Genomic DNA, 21,092 nt, shown 5'->3' on the forward strand with positions numbered 1-21,092 from the left:
ATTTGTTTGTTTGGGCTTCCTAATTCTTTCTCCTTTCCTGTGCCCGCAGTGAAGCAGCCGCCCATGCAGTAGCCACGCTTGCCGAAGCCACTCTTCAAGGTGGAGGACAAATTGTCCTATCTGGTGAAACTGCAGCAGCAGTAGGAGCACTTACTGGAGTCCAAGATGCCAATGGTAAGGCTGCCAGAAAGTTTTTACTTTGTCTGTTTTTTTTTCTTTGCTCTTAGCTAGGGTTTTTTCCTCTCTTTTACTTGAAATGTCAAGTTTTTGCTAGTAAAATAGTTCTCCCTCACTGCAGATGGTCACTAACTAGGTTGAGACTTAAAATCTCAGAACAAAATGGTAGCACTAACCTCTTGTTTACTTCCATAGTGCTGGTGGCTCTGCTCTTTTCCTCCTTCTGCCAGCTTGCTATTTAGCCTTAGCTTTTTGGGGGAAAACTGCTCCCCACTCTGTATCGTTAGCACAGGGAGGACCAGACTCGGTCAACTAACACAACTAGTCAGTGCCATAATAAACTCTTCTCCAAAACGCTTCACTCTGAAGTGGCAGAGAATATGACCGTCGTTTTATTCCCCACTCATTTCCTTCCTTTCTCAAGACTTTTTTTTTTTTGTATGCTTGGTGGCTGCTCTTGAGCAACTGTCGCTTTTCTACTTGGGTGGCACCTTCCAGTCATCCCTCGGCAGTCAGCCTCGGGTTGTTTGCCTCCTGCTTTATTTCCCATCTTGCCACCGTAGTCAATCGCTTGGTTCTAGGGATTCTTTGTAGCGTTTCTCATCTATTATCTGGATGTCTCTTCTGCCAGGTCTGGTGGCTTTCGCAGTTATTCAAACTGAGCTGGTAGCGAATAAAACAGTAAGTTCGTAGAAGCTGGTTCAAGAGACGATACTGGAACGTACAAGTGTGTCTAGTTGGTGCTCATCCACTGCCGCCAGTTGCACGGTGCTTCTGCCTGATGCCTTTACCATGCTTTCCCAATTCAGAGATGAAACTCACTGGTTATTTTGATGAAATGGAAGGAGGTGTGTCAAAATAAGCTCAAAAAGGATGCAAAGTGTGAAGTTGTAAAGAAACGTTGCCTTGAGGATGGGGCTATTTGGACTCTAATAGTCAAAGGGGGAACAAGCACATGCAGTCGGCTGGCAGAGCGATGACTTCATGCCTTGTCGCTCTGCTTGTAAAGCAGAAATCTGGCTAGATGAGACCTTGAGTTTGACTTCCATCGAAATCCTCATCTCATAGGGAACGTGCTTATTTTAAAACATCGATATTTAGTTTGCAGTGAAAACAGTGCAGTGGAGGGAAGAGTAATTTTACTCCGGGTATTCGACTTGATGTCTCTTGCTGTGGAGTCAGCCAGCCTGAAGAGGGAGCAGAAATGAAGTGAAAACCCGGTCCTCAGAGCTGGGAATGCATCTGATATTGAGAGGAAAGAGTAGGGCTATGTTGTATTACACTTTGCCAGCACCCGGCATGAGGGGGATAAGAGATGTGTGTTCATCGAAGGAAGGATCTGCCCCTGGATGCTCAAAACCAGCAACTAATCAGATTTGTAAAAGCACATTAGCGTCCTTTAGCAGATCTGCACCCCTGGCTCCTCTTGGTCTGCTTCCAAAATGCTTTCATGGTCTGGATTCCTCTGGATGCTTCCCCAAACCACTCTCCTCCTCCACACCCTTCCTGAGTCACTCTACCTCACTCACCCAGCATTAATACCATTTTAATGCAGGCTGGGCTTTTTTTTTTTTTCTTTCTTTTTCTTTTCTTTCTTTTTTTTTTTTTTTTAGCAGCAGAGTTGGAAATCAGATGGGATTTAGAGTGCATTAAGGGGAGAGACTGCAGCATTTTCCTCTGTGCAAAACCTCGCCCGCAGCCCCTCGCCTTGTTTCCACTCTTCTTCGATTTGCTCTAATCTCCGGTGGTATTAAGGGGAAGGGCTTTGTCGGCGCGGTAGTCCTTGGAAGCGCCATGCTATTAGTTTTATTACGTAACCAGCTAATATGTCTCCCTTAGGGATGGAGGAGATGTTGGTATCCATTCCTGCTGTCTCTGTCTGGGGATGGAGAGCAGATGGATTTTCAGCGTCGGCACGGTTGCGGAGGATTTGTCTGCCTTCTCCATACCCTGAAGCCCAGGGTGTGAGCGTGAGCATCCTCCTGGACACCGGTGCTCGGTTATTTGGTGCGGTGGGGACACACCGCTCTGCGTGCAGTCCTGTCGGGAGGAGATGAAGCAGGGAGTGATTTGGTGCGACTGGTTGCAGGAAGGAGAGAGGGAAAATGACTGCCAGAGCCAAAATGGTATTAACCAGCAAATTCCCCCTCCTCTCTATTGTTTGCAAAGTCTTAATTTGCTGATATTTCCTATAAACGCTTCTCTTTAGGAATGCTCTTACCCTTCTGTAGGTCCTTTCTGAGGGATTCCAGTCCCTTACCCACACCGCTTTTCCTGGAAGGGGCATAAATTTACCCCCATCTTATTGATAGGGAGACTGAGACAGTAGTTTAACAAATTTGCTTTAGGTCAGGTAAGGTGTTTCATTCCTGATTTTAGCCATTAGATGTAATTATTCTCTTTTTTTAAATTTTTTGTTTCTATCTTGATATGGTATTTTTCCTATCCGTTCTCTGGCATCTGAATAATAATTAAGTGATACAAGAGAACCAAGACAGCTAAAAAGAGGCAACTCCTGTACGTTCACGAATGTCTCAGAAGCTAGGGCTGAATTTGATCTTGCAGGGAGTAGGGAGCCCAGCAGCATGGCTGAACTGCGAAAGGGCTGCGGATAATCTTGTGATCGGTTACATTTATAGCTAAGGGAAATAAGATCTCCTGCTCCCATGCAGTGTCAAACTAGCTAAGTGCATTATGGTTTTCTTGCTACGCTGGAGCATCTGCTCTAAGTCGGGATGCTGGAGCCGATGACCCCATGGTTTGAGGCTCAGATGTTTTGTTCTTAAGTGGCTGGCATTAAAGCAAAGTAATATTCAAAGCAAGTGAAGGGGATTGTAGCAGCACCGATTTCTGAAGTTGGCTAGAAACTGAAAATGCCCTGGTAAGAGGAAACCGTGTGCTCTGGGGCTGCTTTCAGTGTGCCCTGTGGGCAGCTCCATGGGATGGGCTGGTGCTGGAGCCGTCCCAGCCCGCCGGGGCTGGAGGAGAGAAACTCGATCAGCGTTGGGGAGGAGAGGCGAAGGTGCCAGCCTGCAGTCTGGGCCTCGCTCGCTGGAGCATCCTCATACCGCAGCCTTTTGTTTGACATTGATCTGATCGGGGGCTTGAAAGCTGCTTGGGCTACAGGCTTCCTGGCTTCGTCTTTAAATATTGATGAAGCTTTTGCCTAAGCAGTGCCTGCGCAGGGCTGTAGCAGTGTGCGATGCTGCCTGTGAAGGACAGAGCAGACTCCCTGCCTAAGGAAGGTCGGGTTAATGGTCTCGGTGTTGTCACAAGCCTGGCGTTATTGCAGTTTTGCGCAGTGTGCGGCATTTTTGGAAGAGCCGGTTTGAAGGCGAGAGGGGTGGTGTGCTTGAAGCTCCAGCTGGGGTTCAAAAACACGGCATGGAAGGAGGCACGGTGGAAAGAGCTGGTGTTGGGAAGAGGAGAAGCGGCAGTGGAAGATGTGAAATCAAGCTGTGACGGAGGAATTGATTTACCAGACCCAAGCTAGGTGCAGCCAGACCCAATGGATCCTTGCTTGTGCACCTTGGTCCTCATGTGCGGCAACTGCTGCCCTTTTTCCTGGCCCCAAAGCGCGTTTTACTGATGTATCTCCTCCCCATGCTGCTGGAGATGCTCCTGGGAGCACTGACGTGGTGGTGTGGCAGCGTACAGGTGGGCACTAAGAGGAGCCTACACTGAGTTTTGCCCTTCTCCAACCCCCCAGATGTCCAAAAAATTCAAACCCGCTTCTCCATCCAACCAAAGGGAGCCGTGCTTACGGCTGGGGGTGAGCCAGGATTATTGGGTTGTGATGGAAGCCCGGGGAGAGCATTAGGACTCTGACGTGGGCAAAGGGGGATTAGCAAGCTCTCTGCTTTCGCAAACAGAGGAAATAAGGCGTCAGTACAGGAGCGTATCTTGCAAGTTGGCATAGGATAAACAAGCCTATAGCGGCACTCAGGGTGACGAGGCACTTGCTGCGCAGAAGAGCCGTTCCAGTTGGCGATTTCTATGTCGGAAGGGGTTTAAATGCTGGAAAGCCTTCAGCTCTGGGTGAGGCTGCCGAGCTTCCCGCACAAAATCAATGAGGTGTCAGGTGGAAACCTGTCTGCACCCTCGGCTGCGCAGATGGGAGATGGGGAGCCCTCCTCTCGGCAGCAGAGAGACCTCCAGGCCTGGAGCGCGGTTGCCAGTCCCGTCAGGCTCCGTGTAGGCTGTTTACAGTTGAAAGCACATCCAGGAGGGCAAGGCAGGAGTTGAGATTCTGTTCTCTGGGCTGTGCACGTCTCCTAGAAAGCGTGAAAGCAGAGGGAGATCCATCGGGCAAACCCAGCGGAGGGAACTGCCTGTTCTTGCTTTTGGATGCCTCGGGACAGGGAGGTGCGGCACACTGATCCACTGGTAACTGGTGGCTTTTTTGCATGAGAGAAAAAAAAAAAAAAAAAAGATGGGGGGAGGCTTGGAGGCTGATCTGCTGGAAATGTCAGTCTTTAAAAGAAATCTTTGTTTCCTGTTGGATCCTCTTTTTAGGGAAGATGGACCCAAACGAGGCGCTAGCAACTTGGCAAAGTGCAGATCAGCTTGCTTGCATCCAAGTGGACAGGAAGGAAAGAGCTGAGCTTTTTGTAGGGTCTTCCTGGTAGGAACAGATTTTTTTAATGACGTATTGCCCTGAAACGGGTATGATTTAATCCCAATCTGAAGGAGAAGTGAGGCAAATAATTTTTGCAGATGTGTTTCAGATAACAGGGGAGAAGAGGGGCCGGTGGCAGCCAGCAAGGAGAGCTGCGGTGGATGAGTGGGAGTTCCTGGGTGCGTGCGCTGAGCAGGTCCAGGAACAGGGAGAGGTGTTTCCTAGAGGACGAATTACTGTGCATAAATGAGTTATTGTCAGCAATGGGGCCGTGATGCATTGAGTAAAATATGTTGGCATAAGCCTCAGTTAGAATGAGCTTATTCTGTGTCACGTACATACAGTTCCCTGCATGTGCCATGTAGAGAAGGGGGTACTTGACTGCAGCTCAGCCGTCTTTGCGTCTGCACCCTTTCCATGTCAGCATCTGGCTGTCTGGGGAGCCTCGGTGTGGGCGGTGAGGAATATGCAGCGTTGGGATCGTGGGACACCAGCCACAGGTTTGATGCCAGCAGTCAGCATGGTGCTGCTAGGTCTTTCCCAGCACGATGAGGGCCAAAGTATTTCCAAGACCTGAGACCGCTGCTCTGTTTGCACTGAATCTTACCAGCCCAGATGATTTCTGCTCGCTCTGGCACAGCTTGCCTTGCCTTGCCGCTTTAAACCCATCACGATGGATCTCATGGTTTTTGCTGCTGTCCTACGTTACTCTTGGGCACTAATCTTGGGCAGCGCTGGCGGTGCGGTCGGCTCAGGCTGTCCTTCTGACGCCGGGCTGTCATGGGCGCTGCGTGGCTCTGGTTTGACATCTTGGGACTGATGACGAGGCGGCTGCCGCTGACGATTAGGATTTGTCTGCCCACCAACCAGGGCTAAAAATAGTGGCTCAGACAAGTCCTTCTTGTACTGTGGTGATGACCAGATTTTCCCTTCGGTCCAACTAACCAGGCGCTACCTGCACCACCGTGTGCACAACAGTTGTGTTGCACGGAGCCAGCTTTGCACAACCCAGCACAGAGAGTTGGGGTTGTTTGAGTGGAGCGGGAGGCTGGAGGTGGATGCCACGGCGCTTGAGTGCTGCTGGCTTTAGGGCTTCCCTTGGCTTGTTGAGTGACCTTGATAAGTCCCTTGATGGAGATGCAGGATGGTTATTTCTGGGTACAGTTTGGCTTTTGGGGTAGGGATGCTCACAGGTTCTGTTGTTTTATTTCCTTGGGGGAAAACGTTTTTATATGATGAGCGCTCATGATGTACTGCAGGTCTCTCTCCTCTCTCCAAAGGCAGCAGTGTCGGAGGAGCACAAGGAGAGCCTCACGGGTAGTTTTGTGCCCCCGTTCCATGTCCAAATGTCACATGAAGTCTACAGGCTGCTTTTTAGCTTTGAAACATGCTTTTGAGATCGCAAAGAGAGAAGGCAGCGTCCTGGGGGGACACCAGGAGTTCCTCAGTTCCTGGCTTGATCTGTTGCTATCCCCTAAAAAACACTCGCCTTTTCTCCGCAGTGTGTTTGCGATGGTGTTAGCGATACCCCGAAAGGGAAGCCGGCTTCATTAGGGGTAAGGAGTCACTGCCAAGTCCTTTGCTGTTTCATCACTTCTAGCATTTCTTCGAGTCCTGTTGGTTTCAGTGAGTTTCCGTCCAGTAAACGAGCCGTGCCCCGTCTGGCCTTATCTCCCGGCTTCTCGATGACCTTACGGCATCTCCAGCACCTCCCTTGCCCTCCCCGTTTCCCCTCCCCTGGTGAGTTTTGACATCCATTCCTGTTATCAGGCAGTTGAGACTTACAGGCTCTCCAGCTGTCGCAGCTGATGCTGTCCCGGTTTAAGCATAGGCCATTTACCTTCCACGTGTCCCGAATTAGGGGAAATGGACAGGAGGGCTGGGTCTGTTTAAAAATTAAAGCTGATTACAAGGCATTAACATTACATTTAAAGAAATAGACAGCAGCCCTCCTCTCTCAGCATAGTTGCAATATGTTCCCTTTTGTTCTGGTCTGGAAGGGGAAGCAGGACTGGTATCGACTCCAGGCTGGGCGGGATTTCTTCTTTATCCATAAATTTAAAAAGAGAAGCTGCCTGATGTCCGCTGCAATACTTTAAAGCAGTTCTGGTCTTACTACCTAAGGCAGTTCCCATCCTTGATATTGTAACAGAAAGCTTTAGTTTTTTCTGCTGATCTTGAATTTCTCTTGGAAAATTCAGATCTACTGACACTTGTGTTCATCGATCTGTCTTCTGAATTGTTGTGTTGGGAAGCTTCATATTTGAGGGATCCCAGTTGTTTTACACATGCATCCACCCTAGCGCCAAAACGCAGCCATCTCGGAGGCAGCGGTCAGGAAGAAAACTTTCTTTTTTTTTCTTCTTCTTTTCTTCTTCTTTTCTTTTTTCTTTTTTTTCTTCTTTTCTTTTTTCTTTTTTTCTTCTTTTCTTTTTTCTTTTTTTTCTTCTTTTCTTTTTCTTTTTTTCTTTTTTTCTTTTTTTTCTTTTTCTTTTTTTCTTTTTCTTTTTTTCTTTTTCTTTTTTTTTTTTTCTTTTTCTTTTTTTCTTTTTTTCTTTTTTTTCTTTTTTTTCTTTTTTTTTTCTTTTTTTCTTTTTTTTTCTTTTTTTCTTTCTTTTTTCCATAAAGGCTCAGCTTCATTGCAGCAGATGGATTTTAAGGAATGTTTGTCCCGAGATCGTCAGGGCTGAGAAGGCAAAGGGATGTGGTGGTTTCCTGCATGGAAGGAGGGAACCATGAGCATGTTGGGTGCAGGAGGTGCTGTTCCCACCGTGCCCTGGCCTAGCTGCAGCATGGGCTGGCCATGAACACGGGTTTAAGGAAGCAGACAGGGTGGGTGTCTTCCATAGCCGCCTTTATGGAGACGTGTTTCCACAAGGGCCTTTGTGGCATGGCTTTCCTGCTTCTCTCCTCCTGCAGCAGTGACCTTATTTTCTCATTGCGTAGGGTTGTTGCTTTCTCAAGTTTCCAAAGACTGAGCCTTCTTCCCATGGTGACCCTTCCTTCATCATGAAAGAGTAATAAGTTGATCTGGCTGGGAACGCTCTGAATGAATGTGCTGCTTGACTAGAAATTCATCGTGTTTCTTGGTTGAATTTGAAGCCTATTTATTCCATGTGTTTGTATGATATCTCTCCAGGCTTCTGCGTCTGCATCTCACAGTCCCTCAATAATTCACGTGGCTTCAGAAGGAGCTGCTCAGTGCAGGACACTTACTGAAAAGAGGCCAAGCCTTTTGGCAGGTGAAGTGATATACGTGGCATATATTTGTATTCACTGGATCTTGCTTTTTTCCATCTCTTAATGAGACTTTTCATTTGACTTTACCATTGCCAATGTTCACATTAAATTCCAGACATTTGTTTCAATTTACAGTGACGAAGTCCCCAACAGCTTGGCTTTGAGAGCCACGTCGCTGAGGTCCTGAGCTTTCCTGGTCCCCTCGTGCTTATGTCCCTGAATCTGGGTATCTGGGGGGTCACAGGGTGGTTGGAGATCGCCTTTGCTCGTGGAGAAGGTGCGTTCTGCCTGATGGCTGCGTAAGGTGATGGGGATGGGCAGCTCTGCACAATTCCACGCTTGCTCAGCCAAGATGAACGCTGAGCAGGAGAAGGAAGGGGCCTGGTCATCTTTATGGAGTACAGTCCTCATTTTAACTAATGCACGATTGAGAAGTCTATAGGATTTTGTTTGAGAGGGAGGTTTGGGGTTTTTTTGATGGTATATTGTAGGGTTTTTTTATCCCACTGATGTATATGCACCCTGACTGTAAGGCTTAGGTATTTGAGAAGGACTTTGGACCTAAACCAGTTAGTTTGGTCGCAGCAGTGGTTTTGGGGTGCCTGCAAGAGATGGGTTTCTTAATCATTTTGTCTAAAAGAGATGAGGTTGAATAGGGGCAGGAAAGGAATGGCGGTCAGTATACTTAGCATGTTTCCCTAAATATGTCTGGAAGCACAGAACTGGATAGACAAACGTTTCCTTCCTTGCCACCGTTTCCAGTCCAAGAATGGGGATGGGAAGGGATGGAGGTATTTGTGTAGTCTGTCTGCAAGCAGATCTCGTTAGTGCTGCCATCTGGGGATAGGTGCTTTGGCCCCAAGTTGGGGTAGGGAGGTGCTCTCCTGACAAGCTGCACATCTTCAGCGCGGTGCTGTTTTATTTATAGCTCTTGGCCTAAAGAAAAGGGCACAGATGGAGTCAGAAAACTAGCTCTGTGAAGCTGCCTAGTTCTGCGTTGCTCTCCTGACCCATCGCAGGTGCTGACGAGTCGTTTTTCCAGGCCTCCTCCTCCATGCCCAACCCTAACCCAGATGAGAGGCTTGGTTGGCAGAGCTGTACCAGCAGAGCTCCTTTACGGGGCTCCTGGCAACTTCACAAATAGGGCAGTGGTACTCGTGAAAGGACCACAGGCAACATCAGGCTGGGGAAGGCAGCTTTTCTGCTATTTCTGCTGGACATAGCTGTGCGGACAGAGCTCAACTGTCTGGATCTGAGCACTCGAACCCATAAGTGTCGAACTGGGTGGATGGTAGGTTGAGTTGAGATCAAAACTAGCCTGTCCTTGCTTCTGCTTTTTCAGCACTCCTGGGATGAAGTTCATGTGTAATGGATTCTGCATGTAATAACAACTTATTCAAACCTATACTGACCACAGGGCAGCCCCCCCCCCCTTGGCTTTTTGGGCCCTGTGAGATGTTAGGTATTGTAGCCCATCTCTGGAAGACCTTCCATCTTAACAGCAGACAACCAAGAGCTGCCTCACTTTCTCCTATTGGCACTGCTCATTCTCCTGGTCCTTCAAGCAATGCCAAACGAGAGGTCCCGGCTCACCCTCCTTGCACACTGGCATGGTGAGCTGCTTCCCAGAGAGGAGCAAGACTTGTGTCTTGAGTGGTAGGGCATAGTTTCTTCTGTGACTAATCCCAACTGACCCCTCGCTGCCTGGCAGTAAGGGTGGGCGATGGTCGCTGCTGTGGAGCAGCTGTACCATCTTCCAGTGCAGATTTTAGCTTGCAAGGTGGCCTCTGGCTTAGAGAAGTAGCTTCCCCTTGTTCCCATCCACGTAGTGATGGGTGAATGCTGCGACCACAGGCAAAGCTGAGGATGTCATTGCTGTTTTTCTACCTGTGCTGTGCCGCTTTTACCCCTAACACCATTCAAGGGCTTGGGGAATTGAAAGAGCAGCCTGCGATTACACTGAATCAGGGCAGATGGAGAGGGGCTTTCTAATCCCCCTGCACCCCCGCGTCACAGCGGAGCTGGGCTGCAATCTGCTGTTTCATGACAGCAGGGCACGGTTCTTGCCTTCCCTAGCAGGTACCTTTGTGGCTACGAGCTGGGCTGGATCAGGCCACCCTCTCCCGCTGTACGCTGGAGAGCTGTGGAAAATGTTGCTGGGCTTTGAATGGATGGAGGCTCGTCTGACCCGAGGGCAGTTTGTGAGCTCCAGGCTCTTAATGGCTGTCAGTGGGCGTAGGGTGCAATCTGATCCAAATGGGAAGCTGGCTGAAATCCCAGCAAGCTGTTGTTACTGTGTGAGGCATCTTATGCAATGAGATGGGTTTTGTGAACTCTCCCCCCTGCCGGGCACCCCACTAGAAGGAGAAATACCCTGTAAGCTAAGCTACAAGCTGGGGCTTCCCCAAGTACAGCTCTTCGGTGCATCGAGGCATGGTTTGCGTGTCTCTCCATTTACGAAGCTCCTAGGCTTGTGTATTAGACCAAAGTTTCCTCCCTGTGGAGCTATGTGCGCTTTCTGTTCTCAGCGCAGCCTCCTCCCCTCCGTGCTCCTCTTCGGACTGTGCCTTCCCGCTTCCCGGGCGCACGATGCAGTGTAGACGTTTCCAGACTGCTCAAGGTGCCTTTTTTTTTTTTTTTTTGATTGCCTTAAAAAGTGCTCTACCCCTCTTTGAAAACAGCCTCAGCTGCTTTCTTAGCAGGGTCTGACCTCTTGAGTTCCTCTGTTGCTTTTTTCTGAGCACGTCTAGAGGATCACTCTGTGGCTGTATTTATCCTCTTCATTGGATCTCCGTAGCAGGGACTGATTTTAAAGCCTAAAAGCACAACCCCATCTGTCTTGTGCCTCTGGGGCATAGTAAAGAGCCCTGTCCTGCAACCACTGAGCCCGTGAGCGATCGCGCTTGCAGAAATATTTTCATCGTCCACCAGACCTGCCTATGGCAGAATGATGAAGATGGCAGGTTTTAATTCATTTTCCCGAGTGGCTGCACTGGACCCTCAGACTTCTGTTTCTCCGAGTAAAACTTGGCCCTGATGTTCAGCAGTTAGATTTTGGGTTTGAAGAGGACAACGTTTCTTGCTATAGAATTGATTCATTTATGCTTTGAGGCATCGGCAGGTTGTATGAGAGCCTGGGGAGATGCAACTCCACCTTGGCATCCCTTGGCTGGTGACACTTGGGTGGCCTTGCCCGAAAGGTTGGTGAGATGCCCTCGCCTGTGGGCACACAAGGAAGAGAAGGTAAATTTGTCACTGTAAGGACTGTTCCAACCTTCCAGCACCTTGTTTGCAGCCTGGTAAACGGACAGCGTGAGACTAAGCCCCAGGGATATCCCTCCTCTCCCCTTTCACTGGGTGAGCCCTAACAATAGCTGGGCAGAGGGCTTGAAGGTAAAACCATTTTTCCATTGCCCTCTGACCAGTGGGGAACGTTTTTCATCCCTCTGGGAAGTAAATCACGGTCGCAGTAGAGGGCGATGTGTTTGTCCCTGGAGGCCCCTGTCTCCCAGTGACCTTCTCAGCTCATGAAGACAGCTTGGCTTTGCTGTAAAGCAGCTCATGTGACAGTGGTAATCCGCAGCTAGTAAACAGCTGTGCAGGAAGATTGCAGGGGAATCGCCCCATTTTCCCTGTACTGCAGACCCTGGCAGGCCAGCACAGGAGGACGGTGGCTTCCGCTTGCTGTGGGAGGCTGCTATCTCCTTGGTTGCACGAGTCCATCAGCATGTTGGTGGTTTTGAAGCCACGCCGGCCACCTCTGCAAAGCATGCTCGCCAGGTCAGGAGCACATATGTGCTTCTGTGAGTCGACGTGAAGCTGCGAAACAGGTTCCAAGAAGAAAAAAATAGTAATTTCTCCTGAAGTGGTTTCCTCTGAATCTTTTCCAAAACCAGAGTTGGCATTTCTAAGCCTGAATTGGACTTGTTCCTCCCACCCCCCGTATTCTTTGGTTTAATTTATTCCCTGATGTGTACAAATTCCTTTCGGAGTACACTTTCTGATGGCTCGCGTGGATCCCCTTCTGCTCCAGGGGCACTCGGTCACTGGTAGTTTTTTTTTTTTGTCATCTGCCCACAGAAAGTTAAAGTGTGCCCTGGAGAAGACACAGACTCTGAGAAGGGAAAGACTGAGGGAGCACTAGCTTGGAATAGGTTTAAAATTAATCATGGTATTATTTGCTGCTCCCATACCCAGCTTACAGATCATAGCAAACTTTCCATCCCTATGGGTTTGCCTCCTTGTTGCCACAGATCCCTGAACTTCCTCACCTCCGTTTTCCCCTGTGATTTTAATCTTCAAAACCTCAAGCACGTCCAAAGGGACGTTCAGTGAACGGGAGCTGGTGCTGACGAGTCGGAGGAGCTGATGACAGCTAAAGCAGGCAGTCTTAGCCCGAGATCCAGGCTTGTGCAGCCAGAGGTTCCTGCCCCGCGCAGGCAGCGGCAGCCGTAAGCTGCCAGCAATTTGCCTCAGTTCCCTCTGGGAAGGAGGTGCCTTTGATCAGGTAGGCAGCAGTTGCTTCATACCCGTGTAATCCCTCGGTTTCTCTACCAGTTCTGCCAGAAACCGCTAGCAGTGTGTTTCTGGCTTCAATAAGTTGTCCACCGGTGGCCTGAGACAATCCCTCATTTCATGTAAGCTACAGAACAGCCTCCAGAAGTGGCCATCTGTTACCGCTGGCCTATGACAGATTTGAACGCGAGACCTTGCAGTGAAAGGCTCTCTGCTATTCCCCTGAGCCGGATGATCTCTTCCCTTCCACCCCTTCCCATCAAAAACAAAAAAAAAAAAGCTTTGTACTCCCAAGCATTAGGGGACTCTAATTGGTGTGTGCACGACAGGACCACTGCATTTAAATGGTGAACGTATAGCTAATGGAAGCTGAGTTTTATTGCTGGCATACATATAGTATGTTCAACTCCTTTGAAGTCCCAGGATCAGCAGCTGGGGGTGTTTGTGTTCAATTATACACCATCAGTGAATTTGGCCCGTGGTTGTTTCCTGTTGCTCCAACCCGCAGATACCTTACGATGTCCTCGGCCAAATCTTCTCGCAGGTTCCTGGTATATTTTCTTTGCAAAAAAGGGTCCGAGTCGCACTTCCAAATAGGAGATAAGCGTTTGAAGTCCCGTGGCAAATTAACAGGACTTGGACTTGGCCAGGTTTTAGGCTTTCTGCTTGTTTGCTGCTGTCAGAGATGCACTCTCTCGCTTCTGGTCCGGATGGACCTGTGGTCTGAGCCACAGCAGCTGTTCCCGCAGCCAGCAAGCGGGGCTCCAGTCCGAATCATCCACAGAAGATGCAAAGCAGAAGGGATTCTCCAGCCACCGCAGCTCCTTTCGCTCTCGGGAAGCGGTTTCCGACCTGTTCTGTCCTGCCCCGGGAAGCGATGGGACAGGCTGTTACACAAGCGGCTGCTTGATTCTTCTTGCAGTTTTTGTCCGTGCAGGTCCGTGTGCCACGAGTCTTCCCTCTGCGGGCCCCTGCGCACCCGGGGTGAGACCCACAAGGAGAAAACACCTGGAAGACCCCTGGTTTCCGCAAAGCGAATGATCTTTTCTCTCCCCGTGCCCACCGTTGCCTTCCCTTGGCGTGCAGAGAGGCTTCCTCCCGCCCAGCCTGCGTGGCCCGGGCTCTGCCCCAATGCACAAATGTTCTGTGCCTTCAGTCACCAGGCCAGAGTCCAAGCTTTTTTTTTTTTTATCAACAGATGTGCAGAGTTTAAAAGGGAGGAATCTGCCAGAGGCAGTAGCATACCAAGAATAAGTACTCTCGGGAGAGAGAGGTAGGAACCCATCCCACCTGCTGCGCAGCCTGGGCAGTGGAGGACGGTGGTGTGCGAGAAAAGGAGGAATGTGGACTGTAAAAACTTGCTCTTTTACACGATACGTTCCACATCTGAGTCGTGTATTGGCTGTGATTTATTGCTTACCTTGCTGAGGATGGGCCAGGTCCTACACGGGGGGAAGGGGGGGATCTGTGCCACATGGGTCCCTTGGCCTATAAAGAAGATGGGCTGCAGACACCAAAGCACTGTGACACTTAACGCCGTTGCAGCAAGGGTGTGTGCTGGTTTGTAGCGGGGATGCTTTTATAGCTAGATTTGAAGGGTATGCTTTGAAGAAGAGAAAAAAAGGACCCTTAAGGTGTGCGTCTAGCCCTTTTTCCCCCCAAGGATAAAAGAAGAGTGCTTACCTCCTTGTAGCTAACGCGGGAACTAGTGTAAGGTAAGGCTCCAGCAGAGACACCAGAGTTGCAGCTTTCTGTATCTGCAAGGTAAAGCTTTGAACGCCTTCCCAAGGCGTTGTCCTCCTCCAAAAGCTGCGCGCCTTTCTTGGCTGTGGGTTCATGTCACCTCTCTTGGGTTAAGACCATGATTTTCCCCAGCGAAGAGGTGCAGGAACCGGGAGTGGGGCACCGGGGGAGAGAACCCATCGCTTTGGACCCGTTCGTTGGCCATGAATGTGCACTCTGTTGTAGCAGAGAGGCTCCCGCTGAACAAGTCAGCAAAATGCTGGGAAAATGTTTTTTAGATGAAGCCAGAGACTATCTGGTTACGGATTACCTTACTGCCAGAACAATAGCTGCTTTGTAGCTCCATGTGCTAAATGCTCTGTAGTGTATGCTAATGTTCGTGTTCACATGTGATCTATCGTGCAGCGTACGAACTTGTGAAACTCATTGAGATCTGAGTCTGTCGTAGCCTTAAAAACACATTGAGCTCTTTTCGGGGACCGACGAGGCCAAGTGCCTGCATTTCATGAACTTTCTAGCCTCCTGCTCTTGGGATACATAGAAATGCCACTTTGGCAGCCATTTCTGCTTCTCATTCATTTCTCATCCCTCATTACTCGGGAAATAGTGGAGAGCTTTATTGGAGGTGGCCTTAGCTTCTCCAAGATGGATTTTACTACTCTTACTTCTGTGCAGCCGTTTCTCATCGGGCCTCTCTGGTCCAATTAAGCCATTCATCTAAATATTTGCAAAATACAGTACAAATATCTGGAAGTATCTTATACTTGCCTCCTACTTACTCTACCTCCCACTTATGCACGTAATGTTCTGTGTAAAGGTAGGAATATTTAAGTTACTGTGCCTAATATTGGGGTGTTACTCATATGTGGACATTGAATTTTCTACCCATATGTGGACATTGAATTTTTTTAATATATCCTTTTGCTTACTGGGTGAATTTCCTATGAATACATTAATTACCTCACTTATTGCCCCCCCTCCCCCCAACTGTAGTATTTGGCCTTTGTTCAGCCTTTTACACTTGCATTTTATTGTCAGGCTTCCTAGCAGCAGACTATTCAGGTTGCAAGTGGAGCCTAGCAGAATGTTCACCAGGTGAGTGGATTTTTGTGGTGGTAGTTTGGAATAATGGGATTTAGCTGGTATTGCCACTTGTTCCTTTAGGTTCCTGACTATGTGGTGTTTCTTGGGGTTAAAGGGGTTATATCTGTCCTTTTTTTTTTTTTTTTTTTTTCCCCCTCTTTTCACACTTTCAAGGGGAAGATGTCAGACGTCGGATATATATTTACATCCAGGGGTAGAGATGCGCATGCCTCTGGGGTGTGCTAATATCTTACGGCCCGATCCTGTTAGCCTTACGCAAGCTGAGCTCTCTCGTAATTGTTAATTACGTAAAGAATTAGTGAGGAGCAGGACAGAGCCGGGCTCAGAGCCTGTATTTTAATAACACTCAAGCAGCAGTACTGCGGTGATGGATGGGGTTGTGGGGATGTTGTCATTTTTGGATTTGTAAAATTTGGCTTTTTAAAGGTCACGGACACGATGCAGAGTTAAAGCAGCAATGCAAAGGAGAGAAAACCCTACAAATACACTTTCAGCACCCATCAGCTTTAAGAAACTACAGGCTGACTGTTGTAGCAGAAACCTAAGTGAAGAAGTAGGCTGTCCTGTGTGTCACGCAGAACAGGAGGGTAGATACGAGAGTTTGTGTGTGTGTGTGGCCGCGGACGCTTCTGCTGGTTGAAGTCCACCAGCTTTTGGACTGTGGACACACCTGTCTTTTGCTATGCAACTGCATTCCCCTTGCACGCTATTTATGATTTGCAAGGATGCCCAGAGTATTGTTCCTGCAGAAACTCTGGCAAATAATTATCTACTTCATTAGAATATGTTTCAGTGCTTTAAAAAAAAATATAATTCAACTTACTTTATTCTAAAATGGACTTTTTTCATTCAGGTAATATAACATTTTACCAGTTTTAGATGGTACCCTGCATTCATTCAGTAATCTTTGATAAGACCATACAGAAAATACAGGACCCTAGAGGCTGTTTTTAAAGGTAGGATAAGAATCAGTCTCGATATGCAATTCTTCCTCTGGAAGAGCCCCTGTGGATGTTAAGAGCATAGCAGGCAAGTCAGTAAATTATGGCAAAATATAATAGGGTTCCCTCTTAGGTGATTGTCCAGAAACTTGAAGGTACTATATTGCCCGCCAGTCCAATCATCGGTTTAATATCTGATTTCTCATAAGAGGAGGAGACTCTAATTTATTCTTAGGTGTTTCCCGTCTCTACTTTCTGAGAAGCTTTGCACTGATAATACCCGTCTGCTCCATCTTTTTTTATTAACAGAAAATGGATCGTAAAGAAAGCGAATCCCAACCTGAGCAGACATTAGGGGTTGCTGTACTTTCTCTATTTTTAACTATGTTTCCTATATACATGATTGACCATGATAGACTGCTAATCTTATCAGGTGTGCCCTTCACTCCCCAGCAAAGCCAGCCGATCAAGGAAGCTTAGAAGGGTTATTCACTAAGCTTTCGTCCGTGGAGTCTGGTAAAAAAGCTTTCTTTTCACAGGTAGACACATATACTCCTCGTGTGTTTGTCACCTCTCCTACACCCCAAATTGGCTTGGTTTGAGAGTGACCTTACCCTGGAGACCCAGCACTAGTATGTGAGGTCTAGGTAAGAAAGGAACTTGAACAGGCACAGCGTTATTCTGCCTCAGCAGAATATTCTGTCCAGGTCCTGGTATCAAGCTCTAAATTCACCCTCAACACCCCGTGAAGCGGAAAGGGAAGGACAGGTAACCTTATGTAAGACATGAGGGCTGAAGGCGTGAAGCTAATCCACCATCAGGATACCAGACTGCTGCTTTGCCTTCTTTCCCCAGCACCCTTTCCATGGGAGTTTTCAGCTACATCAAAATAAGGATGAAACAGAAGACCCAGGATTTCAGATTAATCATTTCCAATGTTAAAAATAATTGCAAGTTTTTCCTTATGTTACTATCCTCGCTGCAGATGATTGCAAATGGAAGACTTCTGGTATGTCAGGAAAGGGCTGCAAAGACAGAGGTGCTTGGCAGTTGTGAAGCGTCATCGGTGAAGGAGACTTTTGTCACCACTACTTGAAGACTGTGGGTACTTGCTGTGCCAGGGAGGAGTCTGGGTATCAGGTTGGCTCACTGGGGTCTTCCTCTTCCCATGGAAATGCTGGGGCTTCAGAGGAGATAATTCCATGAACATAGTTGAGTCCCTGCCTGTATATCACTTGATAGGTTGGGCTGTCCCCTCCAGAAACAGACTCCTGTACATCAGGAATCCCAGCCCCAGTGTTTTTGTCTCAAAGTACTGCAACTTAAAAAGAACTCCAAAAAAAAAAAAAAGCAACCCAAAACAAACCCCAAAAACTCAAAAGCCCCAAAAGCTTTGGAATCATCTTCAGGGATCTTGTTAGTCATTAGACAAGGGAGAGTGGTGTCCTCTAGGTCATTTCTCTGGGATGAAGACTGGGCTTGTGTATTCTCTTGGATTGTATATTGAACAAAGTGGGAGGTGCAGACACACCTGCCTGGCCGTGGTCTGCTGAAAGGAGCCACAAGTACCTGAGTGGTCCCTTTGTGAGGATGGATTGCCTTCCTCTGCCATAGAGGCAAAGGTAAAAGATAAAGAAATAAGGGAGATTAAGCCAAAGGTGTTTCAGATCTTGGCTAAGCTGTGACCCTTCCCTCCTTGTAGAGAGGAAGAAAATAGAAATGTGTCAAAGATGCTAGTGCAATGAGCTGTCCTCTCACAGCTAGAGAAGGAAGGTTGGTCTCCAACTGAGACTTGGGGATAAATAAAAACCGAACATCCAAACTTGGGTTTTAAAACAACAACTTGACGCAAAATACCAAGCATCTAGCTGTCTTTGCTGAAGCTAAATGAGTAGGAGGAAGAATGAGCCATATAAGCATGGTGTTGCACCCTGGCCCGTGTAGGGCTGGAGGTCCCAGATCAACCAGGCTTTATGGGTCACTGAGACAGCAGCTCCCGTTACTCTGAACGAGCAGAGAAGGAAAGCTCATTGAAAGAGAACAAGAGGAGCCAAGGCTAAGGAAAGAACAAGTCACTGACAATATTAAGCAGGTAGGTGATGCCCAGGGACAGTCTGAGAGACTGAGATGTGGTCATGAAGATGGGGTGGATGCAGGGAAGGAAATAGTGGCTCCAGGGCTGTCCTTTCTACATCCTCTGCAGTTGTCAATGGAAATGTTGGATCTTGCTTTGTCTCCTGTGCTTATCTTCTCTTCTAAGGAAAAGTCAAGGCTATGATGTAACCTACTAGATTGCAACACTCGGTTTAGTGCTCCGTCTGCGAGTTGCCATGACTCAACTTAGCAGTTCTTCAGGTGCCTTGTTACATTTGTCTTTGTTGTGGTTTTGACCAGAATGGCCCTTGAAAAGACAGATGATGGATGATCTTGAGGCACGCTTGCAGTCAGCGAGCAGAATAAGGACTGCAGTTTTTTTCCAATTATCATTTGGTGGAACAATTTTTGTGTTTTGAAATGAACGGCACAGAGGATGTATAGGGAAGAGCTGTGGCTGCTGTGTGCCTAAAAAGTTCTCAGAGCTTAAACCACTGCATGGGCTTTTTGTGATTTGTCAGTAAGCCATTTCTGATGGTGAAAATCCTTCCAATTATCATCTTGTCCTAAGAGACATCTAATTTGAGTTAGTCATTGATGCTCTAGCAGTAGTTGGGGGGGGGGGGGGGGGAGAGATGGGGGCATGCTTTCAGAAGACAGTTTGTCTTATCTTAAAGTAGGTGCCTGTGTTAAGAGATGTCTTCTGCTTCCTTTGTCACCATTGAGTGTGGTAGGATTCCTGAAATGCTTGATTTCTGCAGTTGACTTTGGGTGAAATCCCATCCACGGTGTCATGTCAACACCTCGTATCTTAAGGGACACGTTTAGTTTGCGGATGTTTCTTCTCTACAGTCAGGATTTTTCAGGGTAACGTGACTTTGAGAGCACTCATTTTAGCTGGTGTGACTTGAACTTGTTAGAGATCTGCTTTGTTTTTCTGAAAATACATGCTCATGCCCATTGCCTGTCCTTCCCCCCTCTCGAAGGCCTCTCGAGTCAGTCCCCCAAAAGGGAGGTGGTCAAGATGATAATTTCTGGAAATCATGGCAAGCCAGGTTCCCATGCAAAGCAATGTGGATTTAATAAAAATCTGTTGTGGGAGCTTTTAATGTGCATGCTCTTTTGTGTTAGCCGTAACATACCAGGTAGTCTTGGTATGCTTGCGGTCACTGCAGTTACCTGTCTTGGTGAGGACAGGAATGGTCTTTGCTCCACAATCTGGTCAAAGGACACAGTTGCTCTGCAGTTATTTAAGTACTGGTGGTTGTGCTACCTTTATTGTAGGCAGCGATACCTGCCATGTTGCCAGAACACATGTGTGACTGCGAACAGCTGGACAGAGCTGCTCAGTATCCTGGTTTTATGACTGTCCTTTTTAAAACCGGTAGCAGTGAAGCGTAAGAGTCCCTGCTGTTTTGTCACGTTGCTAAAAGAAATTATACGTGGCTGGGAGAATGAGGTATATCCTGTGGTTGACTATGAACCACATTTACTGCCAAGAAATACATCTAGTGCCAACTGATTTGTCCAGTGTGTCCTAGTGCTGTCTCAGATTTGCTTATTGGTGGCTCTACCATCAGTGGACCAAAACCTCTTTAAATAAAATGGATCCTGCAAAATCTTGTTCACATACCAGGCTGAAAGGAATTCAAGTGATTGCTTATACCAGCCCTTCGCCTGAGCCACCGTCAGTCTTAGCTGGCTCTAAAAAACCTCCAGTGATGGAGACTTTGCTCCAGAGCTTCATTAACCTTATGTTTAGCAGTTGTCTGGTGGGTTTTTTTTTCCCCCCTCTAGTGTCTAGTGCAACTTTCCACGCTGCACTTCAAGCTTGTATCTTGTTCTGTCCCACTGTGTAAAAGATGATCTGGTTATTCCCCTATTTGCATCAGTCTTGATGTATTTACAGGTTATCCTATGTATATAGATCAAGGCATGCCCAGTGCCCTTTCATCGTGCTGCCCACGGAGGACAAATATTTCGTTGCCCAGAGGTCCTCTAGCGATGTAGTTCCCTTTCTGGTTTTTGTGCGTCAAAATGTGCACAGTGGTCATTTTGAATTGTCTACGAGAATTCTTCCATCGTGTCTTCAAAAGTCGCCTTTGGCTCTGGACGAAATGTAGCAATGAGATCGTATCTGCTGACTGGTGTGCTAAGGCCCTGTAGTGCATTCCTGAGCACAGGAATTTCAGTTGGATTGCTCAGCCCCATGCCTCCGGAGGAGGGGAAAAAGAAGTTGCAGGAATATCCACTGCAAACAACTTCCTTGGCCATTGACTTCCAACTCATTCAGAGGGACGTGCAGCTCTCAGTCGAGGTCCTGGTTTTTCATAAGATTGTGTTGTCTAGCTAAAAACCAGATGATGTCCTATGCTCTGTCAAGGCCTCCGAGGTGATTGCTGAAGTCATTATGCATTTTCTATTTTGCCCCATTAAAAGAAATCCCAAGAGCAAATACTTCTGTGCTACTTGGTGACTCCAGACCTGTGCTCCTTACTCCTCCATGCTCAGCACTCAGCGCAGTGTTTCTTGTGGCTTCACAGCTTTTACAGCCATAAACTCAACTCTCTTAACAGCATCCCTCTTAAATTCTTCCTTCACCAGCAACCACCACTAAAGGTGGGTTGAAAAGGTTTGCACCATCTCCCCTCCCCACTCTT

General features: G+C 47.8%; 1 protein-coding gene across 9 annotated transcripts in view; it reads left to right on the forward strand.

Moving 5' to 3' along the window:
- Nucleotides 1-21,092, forward strand: part of NRF1 (nuclear respiratory factor 1) — a 71,934-nt gene that overhangs the window by 44,396 nt on the left and 6,446 nt on the right. For 5 of the 9 annotated variants that reach the window (XM_087766751.1, XM_087766744.1, XM_087766752.1 and 2 more), the window contains 2 exons: nucleotides 50-174; nucleotides 15,332-15,388. In XM_087766751.1, the coding sequence (XP_087622877.1) occupies nucleotides 50-174; nucleotides 15,332-15,388 (182 nt within the window). Of the gene's footprint in view, nucleotides 1-49; nucleotides 175-808; nucleotides 859-7,934; nucleotides 8,030-15,331; nucleotides 15,389-15,823; nucleotides 15,958-21,092 lie in introns of those variants that run through there. The other 4 variants (XM_087766745.1, XM_087766747.1, XM_087766749.1 and 1 more) reach the window with 4 other exon arrangements.

This window comes from Nipponia nippon, unplaced genomic scaffold (genome assembly GCF_047370975.1).
Source record: "Nipponia nippon isolate SJK-2023a ecotype South Korea unplaced genomic scaffold, ASM4737097v1 scaffold_3, whole genome shotgun sequence".
Classification (NCBI taxonomy): domain Eukaryota; kingdom Metazoa; phylum Chordata; class Aves; order Pelecaniformes; family Threskiornithidae; genus Nipponia; species Nipponia nippon.